The sequence below is a fragment of the Lemur catta genome, chromosome 18, assembly GCF_020740605.2.
Source record: "Lemur catta isolate mLemCat1 chromosome 18, mLemCat1.pri, whole genome shotgun sequence".
Taxonomy (NCBI): domain Eukaryota; kingdom Metazoa; phylum Chordata; class Mammalia; order Primates; family Lemuridae; genus Lemur; species Lemur catta.
The window spans coordinates 32,451,409-32,470,165 of NC_059145.1; the positions used below are offsets into that span (position 1 = coordinate 32,451,409).

The 18,757-nt window shown below is 34.6% G+C and overlaps 1 protein-coding gene across 35 annotated transcripts in view; it reads right to left on the minus strand.

Annotated features, from left to right (window-relative positions):
- The window catches only part of LOC123623575 (sarcolemma associated protein), a 132,205-nt gene that overhangs the window by 38,662 nt on the left and 74,786 nt on the right, over nucleotides 1-18,757 (minus strand). For 8 of the 35 annotated variants that reach the window (XM_045530818.1, XM_045530796.1, XM_045530798.1 and 5 more), the window contains exons 6-13: nucleotides 15,720-15,815; nucleotides 15,437-15,508; nucleotides 13,869-14,009; nucleotides 12,507-12,644; nucleotides 10,906-11,074; nucleotides 10,767-10,817; nucleotides 10,224-10,274; nucleotides 4,811-4,873 (exon numbers count right to left, since the gene is read on the minus strand). In XM_045530818.1, coding sequence (XP_045386774.1) covers nucleotides 4,811-4,873; nucleotides 10,224-10,274; nucleotides 10,767-10,817; nucleotides 10,906-11,074; nucleotides 12,507-12,644; nucleotides 13,869-14,009; nucleotides 15,437-15,508; nucleotides 15,720-15,815 — 781 coding nt within the window. The remainder of the gene's footprint in view (nucleotides 1-4,810; nucleotides 4,874-10,223; nucleotides 10,275-10,766; nucleotides 10,818-10,905; nucleotides 11,075-12,506; nucleotides 12,645-13,868; nucleotides 14,010-15,436; nucleotides 15,509-15,719; nucleotides 15,816-18,757) is intronic. The other 27 variants (XM_045530825.1, XM_045530828.1, XM_045530809.1 and 24 more) reach the window with 7 other exon arrangements.

Consider the following 18,757-nt stretch of genomic DNA (forward strand, 5'->3'; position numbering starts at 1 on the left):
ATGCCAAGGCTCCCGCCTGAGGTCAAAAGTTCAAGACCAGCCTGAGCAAAAGCAAGACCCCATCTCTACTAAAAATAGAAAAAATTAGCCAGGCATGGTGGTGTGCACCTGTAGTCCCAGCTACTTGGGAAGCTGAGGCAGAACGATTGCTTGAGCCCAGGGTTTGGAGCTTGCAGTGAGCTAGGCTGACTCCACTGCATTCCAACCAGGGGTGACAGACTCTGTCTCAAAACAACAACAACAAAAAACCTGGGGAAAATGTAAAAAGAAAATCAAAATCTCAGGGCCACCCCTCCCCTTAACTCCTATGCAAAAGAAATAGTAAAGGCACCTGTGAAGAACTAGCCCCAGACCATTCATTAAAGAAACTCTTTACTGGCCTCCCATAAGCAAGAACATGCAAATTATAACTTTAGATCTGCAGGCTATGTTTAGCACCTAAAACTAAAGTCTGCTGGATTCCACACTAATAATGAATTACAAATTTATCTTTAAGGTAACAAAGACAAAATAGAATCAGACATTCTTCCGTCTACCTAGGGACATCTACATAATTGATGCTTCCTTATGCCCTTTTCTATTTTAAATAAATATTCCCCTTATCATATGTAAAATGTAGATTTCCTGGGCCTCACAAGAATGTAACCATTTTGCTTTGAGGAGGAGGCTTGCTTTTTTCTTTCTCTCTGTAAGCCTTTAAATGTTGAAGCTTCCAAATTTCCCTTTGGAAAAACCACCATAGGTCTGTCTGTGGTTCCTGTTTTTCCTGGGTATATCCTCAACTTTGGCTTAATAAACCTCCACTGACTGAGAGTTTTGCCTAATCACTTATTTGGCTCAATAGCGCCAATAACCAAATCATTCTTTATGGATTCATATATATAACTTAAAAAAAATCTGTCAATATAGTAAGGATAGGCATGAAGAACCCTATGGAAGTGAACTATTTGCTTTCTGATTCTTTTTTGTATAAATTTAGGGAGTACAAGTGCAGTTTTGATACATGGATATATTACAGTAGTGACGTCTGGGCTTTTAGTGTAACCAGCACCCAAATAGTGTACATTATACCCATTAAATAATTTCTCATCTCTCACCCCCATCTCACCCTTCCGAGCCTCCAATGTCACTATTCCACACTCTATGCCCCTGTGTACTCATTATTTAGCTCCCACCTATAAGTGAGAATATGCAGTACTTGACTTAATGCGCCTTGAGTTATTTCATGTATGGGCCTCCAGTTCCATCTGCGTTTTACAAAAGACATGATTTCATTCTTTTTTATGGCTGAGTAGTATTCCATGATATACATACACCATATTTTCTTTATCCAACCATCTGTTGATGGACACTTAGGTTGATTCCATGTCTTTGCTATTGGGCAAAGTGCTGTGATAAACATACGAGTACAGCTATCTTTTTGATATGATGATTTATTTTCCTTTGGGTATACTCTCAGTAGTGGGATTGCTGGAATGAATGGTAAATTCTATGTTTTGTAAAAATCTCCACCCTGTTTTCCACAGAGGTTGTATTAATTTACATTCCCACCAACAATGTATATATTTGCTTTCTAATTTTTAAAACATAAGGTGAATTTACACTGTATAAGCAAGTTAGGAAGGGTGGTGCAAGTGTGTAATACCAGCTATTTGGGAGGCGGAGGCAGGAGAATTGCTTAAGTCCAGGAGTTCGAGGGCAGCCTGGGCAATATAGTGAGACCCTGTCTCTAAAAATACAAACACTAGTAAGTAATGAAGCCTAGGTAGTTAACATTTGCTTTTAAAAAGATTGGGAGCATGAATATGAAGTACCACTGCACTTAGAATACATATTTCATGATCAAGATCAGAAATCATTTCAAGATGCCTTTAAATGAAAATAATGGCAAAATAGTTTGTGAGCACTTGTCAATAGGTAATTCAAAACTGTTTTTAAAGTACTTGAGAATAAATTTACTTGAGTAAGGAGTTTGCTGAATTTGCCTTGCTTGTAATAGTATTTATTAAACACAACAATTCCTACAATGGAAGTATGTCATAAAATAATGAAATGTACCTTCTGACAAAAAAACCAGAAGCAACCCTTGCTATCCCAACTCTGGCTATCCAAATTTAAGGAACCAAACAGATTTGGAAAATTTTGAGATACAACTGGAATAATCAATAACCAAACTCTTACTACTTGCTACCTAAAACTCAGAAACCAAACAAATTCTGATAACAGGCCTCTTCCTAGTTACCTAAACTTACAGGCTAGGCTTTCACTATTTCCACTCATGGACCCAATAGATTCAGATGTCTAGAAATACTTGCATTTTATTTTTTCTGTTCTTTGGTCCACTTTTGGTACATAAGAATGAGATTTTATATTCTGATTTTTCCTTCTATGTACCACATGTTTAGTATTTTCCCATGCTGTTACATAGTCCTTATAAAAATGATTTTATTATTAGCTGTCTAATGTTCCCAGTGAGGGGATTTCCTATAATTTACATAAATTCTACACTATCTCTGAATGTTTATTTGTTCCATTCTCTCCCATAACTATGATGCAATAAAAATCTCCAAACAGGTTTTCTCCATTTAAAACAAACATTACTCTGTGTTACAACTACAGCTAAGTATTTTATAATATTTTAAATAAAATGTTCAATAACAAAATAGGCATTACAATGAAAAACCTTTTTTACCAGTAAGCAACTAATAATAATAATAAAGTAAAAGAATGATTTTTACAAATTGCAACTCAGCAAAACATCCTTTGGATAATTGTATGTTCTTATTTCTTTGGACTTAAAATATGATTTCCCAAAGTTCAAAACAAAAATAACTTATCAAAGAATGATCACATGCACTAAAACTAAGTATAAAATCCTTCTTCTGAAGATTTGTATTTTTATTTTTTGGGGAGACAGGGTCTTGCTCTGTCACCCAGGCTGGAGTGCAGTGGCATGATTATAGCTCACTGTAGCCTCAAACTCCTGGGCTCAAGCAATCCTTGTGCCTTATCCTATCGGGTAGCTGGGACTAAGGCATGTGCCACCATGCCCAGCTACTTAAAAAATTTTTTTTTGTAGAGACAAGGTCTTGCTATGTTGAACAGGCTGGTCTTGAACTCCTTCCTGGCCTGAAGTGATCCTCCTGCCTTGGCCTTCCAAAGTGCTGGGATTATGGGTGTGGGCCGCCACACTTGGCCAAAAGTTAGCCCTTTTATTTTAAATTGTGTTTTTGTTTTCTTTTTTTTTTTTTTTTGAGACAGGGTCTTGCTCTGTTGCCTGTGCTAGATTGCAGTGGTGTCATCATAGCTCACTACAACCTAAAGCTCCTGGGCTCAAGCAATCCTCCTGGCTCAGCCTCCTGAGTAGCTGGAACTATAGATAGGTACCAGTCACCACACACAGCTAATTTTTCTATTTTTTGTAGAGACAGGGTCTCACCCTTGCTTAGGCTAGTCTCAAACTCCAGGTCCCAAGGAATCCTCCCATCCCGGCCTTCCGAGTGCTAGGATTACAGGGGTGAGCTACCGCCTGGCCTAGATTATGTATTCTTTTAGTTGGTTTCAGTGGATACCAATTATTTTGCCCCAAATCCTTGTGCTAATTTCCCATAAAAGTGAGATTTAATAATTAGAAGGTAACAAAAGGATACACTAATCTTTGATTTAGGAATATATTATTAAAAGGAAAATACCATATTTATTAAATAATTGCTCAAAGTAATATTAAACTCACATCTAGTATTGTAGTATCTAAAACTGCCCAAACAGAAGCTCTTCTAAACCTATTAAGTGAAATTCCAAGTTTCCTCAAAGGATCTCTAAAGAGTATAACATTTGATCTGTTGAATTTATGTCTGCTGTAATTACCAAGCATGACGCTTACAACCCTCAAGTGCTCCTGAGGTTGTGGGTGTGGGGAACCACATATGTGTGCACACCCACACAATGAAATTATGTGCATTAAAACTTGGAAAACCACTCATTTCAAAGAGAGAGAGAACATAAAGAGAAAAATGTCTGAGAAAGTGTTTGCCTGATAGGAAAAAACATAGACTTCATCAACAAACCTTTACTATACATGGAAATCTTTGCTTATCACTAATAAGCCCAAGAGAATATCATAAACTTGAGATTGTTATAGATCTAAGCAGCTACATGACTTTCAAGTAAAAAGGAATTCACAATATTTTTGTTCAGAATTCAGCAGAGGTCTAGATCACCTCAAAAACCAACCTATCTTTAAAATACTCCTTTTTTTCCCATTTCTACTGGAAATCCCCTTATCTTTTAATCTTTAAAATATTCTTGGTGGCAAATCTCATTCTACACTTCAAGAGATATAAGAAATAAATAGAAAAAAAAATTCTTAAAGATAGCCTCATACAACTTCCCAAAGGTAGGTAGTTTACATCATATTATAGGACAATCTATTGCTACTCCTTCCCTAGAAAGCTCCTGCTACCCTGTGAGCCATCTTCAGAACTGAATGTCCAAACTAAATAATTGTTTTTTGTGGCTTCATTTAAAATAAGAAATTTATTTAAGAACTTCAAAATTAACAAGCTTGAAACTTCCTCTTTTGGAGGTAACATGCTAATATGAAATGCTCAGGTCCATCTGTAAAGGCAAACAAATATTTTTCTCAAAAGAGAGAAAAAGAAACTTTATGAAAAGATATGCTGCTGTCTGAAGATGGCCCTTTATGCACTTCTACTATAACAAACACATTGAGATCTCATTTTTCTTCTCACTTTTCAATTTTAGCCCCTGACTTCATTAAAATCAATGTGAAAAAATACTCTGTACTCACTCTGGCATTCTATGAATTGATGAATAAAAGTGCAGTCCCCGCCACTCTTTGAAAGCAAGTGCTCTAATAAAGAAAGAAACACTTTTTAGGATATAGTTTGGTGCTGTCTTTGAAAACCAACAGCAAAGGTAGGAAAGTTGAAATGTATTAACATGGGTAATTCTAAGTAAGATTAGTAAAAGTTGAATATATTTTAATAGTAATAGCAGACATATTTTAAAGGTAAATGACTGAAAATTGTGATTATGTAATCATTAATTTGTATCCTGAATGGTTAGCTTTTAAAGGTGCAGTTTTTATCCAAAGAGCTCAAGAAAACTACATATATTGCTTTAAAAATCTTCTCCCACTTTTAAAACACATCTTTCTCCATTAAAGCTTAATACCCTTAAATAATTTTAAAATTGTATATTTGTTATTATTAATTTTCAAGTGATTATTCTCTAACAGTCTCTCTTCAAAGCTATTTATCTTAGCTAAGAAGCAAAAGGTAAATACCTTAAGAATACCATAAAATAGTGCCTTAAAAATTTTAAGATACCAATTGTAGTATTTTACTCTTCACACTTTCATTTTGCAAATAGTCTTCTCTTTTGAGTGACTTAATCTGTACTTCATATACTATCAAAAAATTGTTTATCTCTGCCCAAATGATCAAAATCAGTATTTGTACATTTCAAAGAGCTTGGTAAGCGGTTTTGCTCAGGTCAAACAGAACAAATGGATGGAGAGAATCAAAATCTAACATAGGGGTTTAATAAAAGTTTCAGCCCTTTCCTTATAATAATCTGTATTTACCTTGATTGAAAATGTTACTTCTGAATCTGGAAAACATCCTTAACTACATATTTGAATCATTTAAAACTACTACATAGATTTTGGAAGTTTAAGTGTTAAGAATACATTTCAATACAATGACTTCTTGGAAGGTGTAAAAGTATTAGAACCCGCCACAGAGGACCCATGAGTTAGCACCACTAGCTGTGAAAGCCTCCTTTCCCTTCTCTTCCATCTCAACCCACTCCACCCCTCAATCATCTCAACTTTGCATGAGAGAGAGGCGGTCACCTCCTACTCTGATCGCACTTTACCCTCTCTTAACATCGTTCCTCTTAGCCATCTCCTTTACCTCTATACTCAAATCTATCATTATCCTTTCTCTAGTTACATGGTGTGCAGAGCCTCCAGGCTACAGTGACCATCAGTACAAGACAAAAACATGGGGAAAAAAGGTTGCTATAACTCATGTTTTGAAGAGACCAATGAATTACATACTTAGAATATTATAAAGAGATACAATATAGCCTCAAAAAGAAAAAGAATGCTAACTGCAACAGAAATTTGAAATTTAAAAAAATTTAATAAATAGAATTTGCCAATTGGAGCCAAGAAAAGCAACACAGGACTCCTCAATAGAACAGTAATTACCAAGATTAAAAGTTGTTGTACATAAATCCTATCTAAGCTATGATAACATTTTCAGAACTCAAACTAATGAGTTTTAGATATAAAAACTCATTTGAGACTGGGTATCCTGGCTCACATCTATAATCCCAGTACTCGGGGAGGTTGAGGTGAGAGTTCAAGGCCAGGAGTTCAAGACCAGCATGGGCAACATAGTGAGATACTGTCTCCACAAAAAAAAAAAAAAAAAAAAAAAAAAATTAGCCAGGCATGGTGGCTCATGCCTGTAGTCCCAGCTACTCAGGAGGCTGAGGCAGAAGGATTCACTTGAGCCCAGGAAATCAAGGTTACAGTGAACTACAATCACACCACAGTGCTCCAACATGGGTGACAGAGACAGACCCTGTCTCAAAAATAAATAAATTACTAAACCCACCTCATTGGGAACCAAATTTTAACTAAAGGATTTTATAAAACTTATTTGAAAACAAATTTCAGACCAATACCAAAGGACTTCAGATGATTTTTATTACTTTTTTTAAAGTTTTTTTATTGATACATAATAATTGTACATATTCATGGAGTACATGTTATATTTTGATACAAGCATATAACATATAGTGATCAAATCAGGGTAACTGGGACATGATTCACCTGAAACATTTATCATTGCTTTATGTTGGAAACATTTGAAAAAGATGATTTTTACTAAAGCAGGATATTCTACCATCACCTACCAAGCTAAAAAAAAAAAATCACCTTTTATCTACTCTGATTTTAATATCTGAACTCTACATTAAAATATTTACTAAACTAGATAAAATCCAAGGTTAATATAAAAAGATATATATATGCGTGTGTGTGTGTGTATATATATTTATATGACCTCTACAAAAGAGTCTCTTAAACATATGAGAAAAGGTCTTTCAGACAGAATATGTAAAGAATCTGGATCATGACATTTTTCTTTTAGCCAGTCAGATTTAGCAGTGGGAGGTTGTATACCAAATTCATGATATTTTTAATACTTTATTTCTTTTTTTCTTTTTTTTTGAGACAGAGTCTCACTCTGTTGCCCTTAGTAGAGTGCCCGGGTGTCAGCCTAGCTCACAGCAACCTCAAACTCCTGGGCTCAAGCAATCCTCCTGCCTCAGCCTCCCTAGTAGCTGGGACTACAGAGTAACTGGGACTACAGGTATACACCATGGCGGGCGCCTGGCTAGTTGTTTTTCTATATTTAGTAGAGATGGGGGCTTGCTCTTGCTCAGTCTGGTCTCAAACTCCTGAGCTCAAGTGATTCTCCCGCCTCGGCCTCCCAGATTGCTAGGATTACAGGCATGAGCCACCGTGCCCAGCTAATACTCTATTTCTTAAATTCAGGTCCTTGGGAATTCACTTTGCCAAAACTAAAGAAGAGGCCACTGACGATCCAAAAGGAGTCAGATATTTACTGAGGGGAAAGTGGGTGTCTACAATACTAAATAGGGTATAGGAATGTAAAGAAAGAGAGATACAGAAACATAGAATAGAGAACCACTCTACTTAAAATGCATTTTAAACATATGAGTTCCCTATGGATTTTGATTTTTTAATACTTGTGCTGTACAATGCTACAGCCATTAACTACATGTTGTTAATGAGCCCTTCACATGTGGCTAGTTTGAATTGAGATGGGATATAATTATAAAATAAATGTACAATGATTTCAAAGACTTAGTAAGGAAAAAATAATGTGAAATATTTCATTAATAATTCATTAATAATTTTAATACCGATTACATGTTGAAACAACATTCTAGATACAATGGGTTCAATATATTATTAAAATTTGTTCTACTTGTTTCTTTTTATATTTTTAATCTGGCTACCAGAAAATTTTAAATTATGCATGTGGCTCTCATTATATTTCTTTTAGACAGCACCATTCATAATCTAAAAGACATGTTCAAATTATGAGATAAGACTCACAAAAAATTTACAGTATAAAACCTGTGCTTTTAGCAGCTACATTACATTTAAAAAATTTCAAAAACAGAGTTCACTGGAAGGAGTATTATTAATTATAACATCTCCAGACATTTTGAAAACATTCTGTTACAACTACATTTGACTGCCTCTCTATACTATTTAGAAGAATAATTTTAGTTAAAATCATATAATATTAATATTATGGTTAAGGACTTTGGTAATATCAGAATCTTTGAATATTAATCCATTATTATATTACAAGTGAATCAGAATGGAGTAAGTGACCCATCACTTATTCCAAAGTAACTAAATCTGGTATAACAAAGTTTTGGTGTATATCTAGAAATATACTACTTAGTGCCTTTCAAAATATTCTATTAGTTACTCTCGCACTACTCCATTTATCAACCCCTCCCCACCCGAAAACAAATATACCTATAAGGGAATAATAATTATAGCCAGAAATTACCTTTAAGTACCCAAAATATCTTATTTTATGTTAAACCAAGGAGTCAACTGTTCCACAGTTAAAAATAGCCTACTACTGTTCTCATCTAAATCAATTGGAAATGGCAAAAATTTTAGGCAGTAATTTGACCACGCTAAATAGTATTAAGATGGTTCCATGTATATAAAAGGATTCTCTTAACTGAAGGAATAAGTTTCCCAGCTGGGGTTAACACTAACATTATTAATAAACATATACTCAAGTCAAGAGGGTAATGATAGATTTGAATAAAAAGTGTGCATGAGAAAAACAAGCAAAATAATAACAGAAAATATAAAATCATTTAAAGACAATATGTCTTTAGAAGACGAGGATTAAGTCATTTTATATAAGTTGCTCAATATATTTTATGAACAGCAACTAGTGATTTGGGTGCAATGAATATAAACTACACCTTTAAAAATTCTCAAATTGAAACTCAGTCAAATTGGAATTTTAAAAAGTCAACGCATTTTACAAAACATACATAGAACAGTAAAAAGCAATGATTAATGAAACTTTTTTCTTGAGAATTTCAAAATTCAGTATATATGCAATATTAGGTCTTGACCTTTATTACCTGAGCCTATTCTGGCAGTTCTTGTTTAAAAACAAATGAACCAAACAAAACCAAAATAGAACAAAAAAACTCACCTTCTAATTTTATCAGAATTTGACTGCTGCCCAAGAACCATAAAGATATCCCCTGATACATGGAAAAAATATTTAATAGGAAATACTGGGTATCAACCTTGATATCTTCCACTAACTTCTGTATAAAACTGAGAGGACAGGCACATAGATTGGTCAACACATAAAAATGTTTTATTCCTTTTGTACTCCAAGTATCTAGTGCAGGATTTGGCACATAGTTGGTGTGCAATTAATGTTGGATAGAAGGAGAGGGAAGGAGGGAAATAGCGATCTTCAAGACTGAAAGAGTACAGAAGCCATTGGGTACAAAGTATCCCATGTAGTAGTAGGAAAACGAATAGTGATTGTAAGTTTTGGGAAGAGAGAACTCATGCTATGCAGAAAGAAGGGTCACAGAACCAAGAACTAATAAAAGATTTTTCTTATGACAGAAATGAATGACCGCATTCTCTCTGATCAATGAAACAAATGGATAAAGAAAGCAGTTTCTATGACATGTCCAAGAGCTCAATGGGCTGTTAAATAAACTCAAATATTAAAAACAGGGGTCAATTATCACACAGAAGCAGAACTTGATAGAAAAAAGTGGTAGCATAGCTCATTGAAAAACATAGTGGGGGAAAAAAGAGCTATATTGTAAAAGCCACTGTAAAAGCCATTTCAAAAATTTAACTTCCACCATTTTCTTATTTGAATAACTGAAATTTCCATATAACAAGGGATATCTAAGAATAGATCATAGCATTAAATCTTACAAAATAAAGGGAACCTTGATTTTTAAAGACAAGGTTCAAAACCAGCATGCTTTTCATTCCAAACACTTAAAACCCTAAACTCCTTATCCTGCTTACATACTAAAAGGATATCATGAAAGAAAAATATTTAAGTTCTTTACACTACCTTTTTCTGTGCTCCCATTTATTTTAGGTAAGAAGTCATCAACTTGTATCCCTAGGATTAAGACAGTATATCATTGCCTGATCAAAGAAAGTATTACTTTAAAACTGGTCTCAAGTATAACCATGGCATTTTGTATTCCTGCAGATTAAGATTGCAAAGAACACTTTACATTTATTTTTATGAGAAGGGTTCAACTTGCCATTTTCTATTAACTCAGAAAAAAGCCTACAACTGCTTGGTGGCCTTCCAATGAACCTTAAAAGAAAACGGATCCTGCTGCTCATGGATTTTTCTTATTTAAGTATCTCTACGCAGAACATCTCAGATGCAGAAATTTCATTCATCTCAAGGACTAAACAATGGTGCCCACTGGTGGCAATCAAGCATATTTTTAGAGGAAATTTTCTAAAAGAGTGTAGATACTTTACACCTAGTAGGTAAAATATCCCTTAAAGAAAATAAGACTTAATATGAGATAGTAAGCAACGTCAAAAGTTTAATGAAAAAATTCAGTTTTAAATAAAAAATATGGATGACACCTACCTAAGCTGCTGCATTCTTTAAGAGTTTTCTCCTGAAGATGTTCTAACCGTACTGTAAACAAAAGCCCAAAAAAAAGATATTTCACAGATAAAAAGAAAAAAAAATCAAATAAAATAAAATTCTGGATTAGCTAACTCACCTTGTAAAGCTGTTAGCCTCTCATTGGTGAAATCATTATCAGCTTGCAAAGCTTCTATTTTTGCCTGGAGTTCCTGTTCTTTTTCTTCCATTTCATCTATTTTATGTTGTAATTCTTTTTTCTCAGCTTGCCCTTTCTGTTGGATTTCCTCTTGTTTTCCCTCTGCTACCTGTTGAGAAAGAAGGAAATTCAGTTATTTAATAAAACCTAAGCTTGTTTTAGGAAGCCTAAACCAGGACTGCCTTTACTCACTTAAACTTCTAAGAAAAATATTCTATATTATAGAATACATTTATTGATACGTTTTTTCTAAACCAGCAAAGAAGGTAAAGACAAAGGCTTCATGTCAAAAGTGATCTGCCCTGGGGTCACTCCTCCATAAGATCTAGGAGAGAAAAACTTGAAGCAAGCAAGTAGGCTCAACACACATAGAGATAAAGGGTCAAAGTGAAAAGCTCCATATTTTTCAAGAGGGAAGTAAGATTTTCCCCTAAAATTATTACTGTTTCAGTTTGTTCATAAGTTCTAAAATATAACTAAATCTGAAATTTTAAACAAAATTATGTTTAGCTAAAGGGATGATGGTACAAGCACTTCTCAAAAAGACCTTCTTTTTAACAAGACCAATCTTTAAAACTATCATAGGTTAACCTTGTGGTCCCCAACCCCAGGGACGACCTGTTAGAAAGCCAGCTGCACATCAGCATCACTGTCTAAGCTCCAGCCTCCCCCGTTCCAATTGTCTTCCATGAAACTTAGGAACGGGGCCGCACAGCAGGTGAGCAGTGAATGAAGCTTCATCTGTACATCTGTATTTACAGCTGCTCCCCAGCCTTCCCCAGCCTTCCCCAGCCCCCCATCCCTCATCACTGCCTGAGCTCTGCTGCCCTCCCCCCCTCCCCCATGGAAAAACTGTCTTCCATGAAACTGGTCCCTGGTGCCAAAAAGGTTGGGGACCACTGGGTTAACCAATCACATAGAGGGCAGGTATACTCTGGTCTTCTCTAACAAACACATAGGTACTCAATCCATGGTTCACATTAAAAGACAGAGCTTCACAAACTCAGGTATAAGATTTTAAAGAACCAATTAGACTTTATCCTATGGTCTGATCTGTCCTTATCCTAAATGTCCCATAGCTATAGGGAATAGCAGCATACACAGAGTTAACAGTTCCAGGAGACTACATGGGATCAAGCATTATCACTCTAAGATTCTCTCTGGGCTTGTTCTAGCACTAAGTAGCTGTGCCTTTGGGATGGCCTAAACACAAATAGTTTCAGGTTAAAAAAAATCTGAGTATCTTGGGTTTTGCTGATTCTCATCTACTTCCTGTTATATATTAAAAGATGTCTATTGTGAAGCACTGACTACATTTCCATCCAGAGAAACTATGACAGCTTTTACAAGATTTTAATTATTTAATATACACGGTAATGGAGGTTGGGCTAAATGGAATATAAGCACCTAATTTTCACTATAATTTTCAAAGATTATCAAATTTTACATCAACAACTATTCAACAACATCTAAATGCTTAAGCTATCCAGTGTGTGGGAGATGATTAGCTTAACATAATTTCAAACTAAGTAAATACATACCTTTAACTTATCAGATAAATCTTTAATCTCATTAACTGCTCCATTATATTTATTGGCTAATTCTCTTAATTCTTCCTGAGTCCGTTCATTCATTTCTTTCAGGTGGGTACATTCATCTTCAGTATTACTCAGACTTCGCTGAAATTCAAGTTTACAGGCAATTTATTTAGAATAAATGCACAATTATTATTTGGAATTCCTTCTAAATTCAGCTTATAAGAAGTATAATCCTATTGGCTATTCTAAATCAACACCTGCCCTGGACTTTATATAAAGCTGAGTTAAGCAACATAAGAATTTCAGTTTACTTTGGGTACATACTAAAACAGAAAACACAACTAAGAATTTGAGAGGGTGGGGAAATGGGAAAAGGGGAGAGGCAGGAAGAGGATGCTGCTTTTATATGATTATACTTTTGAAAGGCCAAAATGTATGACTTTTAGCCTTGAAAATATTTTAAGCCCATCACTTCTTAAAAGCAAGTTTAATAATGTGCAATAGGTAATTTAATAAGAAAATTAGAAGACAGCTAGCAACTTTTCTTTCCTTGCATGTCAAATTTATTACACCACTGATGGGTCCATTATAGAAACTATGCCTGTACTAAGGGTATTTAGTTTATGATGGGCATTTTAACCAAATCCAGTAAAAGATAATTTCCGTGGTAATTTTGCAGTGGTTCAAAGGAATGACCTGTATTATGAATTAGGTTTTGTTCAAAGCAATGAAAATCACATTTTGATTTGTTTGTTTTTGAGACACGATCTTGTTCTGTCACCCAGACTGTAGTGCAGTGGCATGATCACACCTCACTGTAACCTCCAACTCCTGGCCTCAAGTGATCCTCCCACCTCACCAAAGGATTATAAGGATTATAAGCCTGAACCACCAGGCCCGGCCAAGAAACACATTTTGATGGTTCCTAAAAGACCTAGAAAGGACCTTGGAGATAATTTATCCTTTGAACCTCCAAAGTATCAGACACAGTTTTCCTCTCTAGGGATAGGTGAAGTAGGCTACGTGGTATAGGTTCTCAGTCTATAATGACCATCGTTAACAACCAGATGACAGGAGATCAATTCCCTGGCACGACTGTATGGTGGCTGAATTCTAAGCACAATGCAAACAGTAAGATTCCCTGGTTAGGCTTTTATTCCCTCAGTCACTGACCAGGGAGCATAAGCACGAAACTCACATGGTTATGTTGAGAATTCCTGTCAGCGAAAGCAGCATAACTGTTCCTTCCTATCTGACAGAAAATATTTCCTTGCTATATAATAATACCCAAGTTTAAAGTGTCCTGGAATGTTTGAAAGTTTTTAAAAATCATACTACTATTTAGTATTGTTAAAACTGAAATACCTCAACTTCTGAAAGTTTTCTAACCACTTCAATTTTCTCCTGAAGAACTCGCCTCAGGGACTCTTTGGCTGTTGTCTCATAGTTATGTTTATCCTCTTGTAATGCTATAAGTTCCTTCCGTAAACTATCTTCTGTTTGATTCTAGAATAAAAAATATTTATAATTACAGCGAAGTTACTTTTAAAAAAGCATCTACTATTGGGGAAAAAATGACACATTATGATGCTTTTAAAATTGTATATTAAGGTACCTCCAACACAAATGATGTATTAACTAAAGCTGTATTTAAAAGCTGCATCAGTAAATTATGCCTTCACAAATATATTAGTTCCCACTTAAAAAAGAAAGAAAAAGTCAAAGCCAACTGAGAATTTCTCTCAAATATACAAAATGAATTACTCTTGTATTTGTCATATTTTCTACAAACCACTATATTTACATTGGTAGGCAAAAATAATCAGTTACCATCAAAGGCATCAAGCATTTTAAAACAATGGTTAAAACAAAAGGAATAAGGGCACTATGGGGAAAAAGGAGACTCTGTGTCTGGGGAAGGAAATGTATAAGATGAGCTTGGAACATCTTGTCTGGTATGACAGAAATAAGCTATTTAAGTCTGCTACAGTTCTATCAAAAAGACTCAGGAGCCAATCTGAAGAGGTTTACACAGACTAAAGATGGGCTAATTTGAACATCAATAAGAAAAACAGGAGAAGGCTGTCAGAACAGTGCACAGGTAAGAACTGAAGCTTTAAACAGGGTGGGGGCAGTGGATGTGAGGAGGCATGGAAGGCTGTGAGGGTGAGAAAAGCAATTGCAATAGATTTTAACACATCAAACATCTTTAAATCTAAGTGGGGGGAGGAAACACCATGGTCATTCTTTGGTGGATGAAAAGGAACCAATTCATTATTCTGAAATCCAGTAAATAAGGTGCGGAGGGAAATCACTTAATCCTGCTTTTCCTGTAGAAAATGTACCTCAGGGTAACCAAATGGTTGATATGAGGAAGCTTTTCTTTATACAAGTAATCCAGCTAAATATATGAAGAAATGATAGAATTAAATCACCATTTTTGTAACCCTTAATGAAATAATGGATCTAGGCAAGGATCATCAATTACTGATAAAAGCTCAAAACAAAAGACAACTGGACATTATGTTGCATCTTGGTGGAAGAACACAGTATCATCCAGAGAGTTGTTAGCAATAAAAAATTGAGCCTGAATCAGATCAAATCTTTAGCTCAAACTACTAATTTATGGTATGTGGGGGGAGGGAGCTAAAAGAATGTTTAAATAACAATGCAGACTGAGAGAAATTCTAGAAGGCAAATGACCCAGTTTCTTCAACAAATATAAACTACAATGGAAAAAAGAGAATTGTACATGGGTGTGCATTATACAATTCTTTCTACTCACATGTATGTCTAAAATTTCCCATGACAAAAGATTTAAAAGAATTTTGAAACTATATAAAAGTTTTAGTATATACTCAAACTGTCAGTCAAAGAAATGAAGCTACATAAAAAACTGCATTTCATTTTACATACTTGAGATTTATACCTACTTTGGAGCATGCCTGTAATTGGTTTCCCATAACTTCTAACCGTGATAAAAGTCTATCTTCATCTATTAAAGCCTGTTGAAGACAAATGAAATATAAATAAAACCTGAGTAACTAAAAAACATGCATATGAAAAAGGTTGCTATTGCCAACAGAAGATATAAAAATCAACATTTGTTCATTAATTAGGAAATAACTTTGCCTTTGTTTGCTATAAAATTATAGTTTTCATAAAAGATATTAAACTATGTTTAAATGCTCCTTGAGTGTAAAGGCAACTGAATACCTGCCAACTGGTATCTGAAGCCTCTTGGGTGATGGCTAGTAGCCGCTGAAGTGTGGCTAACTTCTGTTCCAACATCTGTTCCCGATGTAAGGCCTCCTAATATTATAAATCACAAAAGATATTCTAATAAACACAGCATGATTCCTTTGAGGAGTAACCAGTTTTTAGCACATGATAAAATATTCTCATATTACATTCCACTTGATGTATTTCACAGTATTTCAAACTTGATAATATTTTATAAAATATACAGTAGTCCCCCCCTTATCTCTGGTTTTGCTTTCTACAATTTCAGTTACCCTCGGTACCATACAATATTTTGAGAGGAGGGTAGAGGGAGTCCACATTCACATAATTTTTATTAAAGTATATTGTTATAATTGTTCTATTTTATTATTAGTTATTCTAATATAACTAAATGTTTAAATGTTTACAAAGTAAGCTAAGGTTAATTTTTATAAATTTAGTGTAGCCTAAATGTACAGTGTTTACAAAGTCTACTGGAGTGTACAGTAATGTTCTAGGCCTTCACATTCACTCACCGACTCACTCAGAGCAACTTCCAGTCCTGCAAGCTTCATTCATGGTAAGTGCCCTATACAGGTATATTGTTTTCTATCTTTTATACTGTATTTTTACTGCACTTTTTCTATGTTTAGCTATGTTTTGATAAACAAATATTTACCATTGTGTTACAGTTGCCCACAGAATTCAGTACAGTAATACACCGTACACGTTTGTAGCCCTATACCATATAGCCTAGGTGTATAGCTATACCATCTAGGTTTGTGTAAATACGTTCTACGATATTTCCAAGGACAAAATGGCTGGATGATGTATTTCTCAGAATGTATCCCCATGATTAAGGGACACATGACTGTGTATATACATATATGTGTATACACACACACACACACGAAATACATATATCTCAGAAGAAACTCAATCTAATCTAAGCCAAAATAATCTGGTCAGCAGCAAAGATACTTTATAATGGCTTGACTGCAGAGGTATAATATCTAAAATATAAATAGCTTTTAATTTTTCCTTTATAAAATGTTTTTATATATATACATGCACACACACACACACACACACACACACACACACACACACACACACACACACACATATATATAGATACATAAAAGAGAGAAAATGCTTCACTTCCACAGCCTACTCTTTGCATTATCAGGTGTTGTTCTGATTCTCTCCCTGACTGCATACCACTTAGAAGCTATTAATATGCCAAGAGTAAGTAAGAGTCCACCAAATAGTGGTTCAATGTAATTAAGGGATCAAGGAGTTATATAACCATTTGGCAACTCCAAAGGAATATTTTTCAAAGAAAAACACTGGCGTGTAAAGTCTGATCTCTAGGTGATTTGTTAACATTTGATAGCTGCTAAGAGGGTCTCCTTCACTGAGAACACTTACTACCCTAATTCCTCTGAGTCATCTCCCTAGAGAAGTGCATGCTTCAAACATAGCAGCTGAGGGTTAAAGTATGAATTTACTGTTCCCGACATCCTTGATAAATAATGATTAGGAAAAATCTGGTCTAATTAGAGCTAGAGGTACTATAATATAAATCTAAAGTTACAGATTTAGGAATCTAATAAAAACCATACTGCTTCAGAATCCACATTAAAACACAGCTTACATTTAAAAGAGACTGTTTACCCAGTTTATTTTAAGTGCCTAAAACATTCCTAATATGCAGGAAACTACACAGACGCTGCAAAAAGTTTTACTGAAAAACAAAACCACCAACCAACCACTTCTTTAAACTCTACTTCCACTAGATGGTGTAATTTCACCTTTTTAATTCAATTCCATTTGGAGTTTCTAAACTCCATGAACTATACACCCAACAGAAATCTAATACTTCCAGGAATGATCTTTCAGTTCTAAGACATGAAATGCATCTATTCCAGTTTTATTTAAAAAGTTCACAATTTACATCAGAACTTCAGCAATTCAATAAAAATGTACACAGAAAAGACTGTGGTATAATTTTCTCTCGGAGAGTTAGAAAAAGAACAGTAAAGGATTAGGACTACTAGAAATATTCAAAGAACTGACACAAAAGTTGGAAAGAGAGAGTCAGGGGGTGAGATTCGCAGATCATGATGATTAGTAACAATAGTGTATAACCACAGGTAAACCATTTAACCTATGTAAGTCCCATATTTCTCATGAAAAATGAAGTCTAGACCAAATTAATCTCAAGGTTTTTTTCTACCTCTAAAAATAAGAGAGATCTATGTCAATTAATGTGCCTTCCTATTGAATGGTAAACGACTACTAACATTTATGGCATACATTCTATGTGCCAGGCAGATTTATTCTTCACCCTTCTGTGAGGTTAAGTGCTATTACTATACCCATTTCATAGATGAGGAAAATGAGGCACAAAGGGGTTAAATAACTTTCCCAGCAGATCAGATGTGTAAAGCCAGGGATCAAAATCAAGAGAGTTCTGGCAAAAGCCCATGCTCTTAAGTACTCTACTGAAGTGCAAATATACAAAACTGTTTTTCTATGCATATATTATGTCTAAAGATCTGATTAATATAGTGATAATTTTCTGTCCTTCAGTACTCCATCTGTAAAAATCAGGATAAAATATGTACCTTATAGGATCTTGTGAGGATTAAATGAATATAAGTAAAGGGCTATAATGGAGCTTGGCATTCAACAAGTGCTATATGATTATTTGCTATTAGTATTACTAAGCAACCAAAATCTTTCTGGGTTTAATTTTATTTAAAAAGTCATCTAAGGATAAAGAACTATTTTGGAACCTCCTCATATTTGAAGAATAAAATTTTTCTCATATAGAGCTTATATTCTCTAGACTTAACAATCCTGACTCTTTTATCCTTACTTCATAAGATCTATTTTTAATCCTTTTCTTCTTCGAAAAGATGATATTTCTTTTGTATTTGTATCCAGCCAATTTTTAAAATTCTATATATATCTGAACAGGCAAAATGAAATATAAGTTGTTTAATTGTGATTTTAAAGACTAAGAA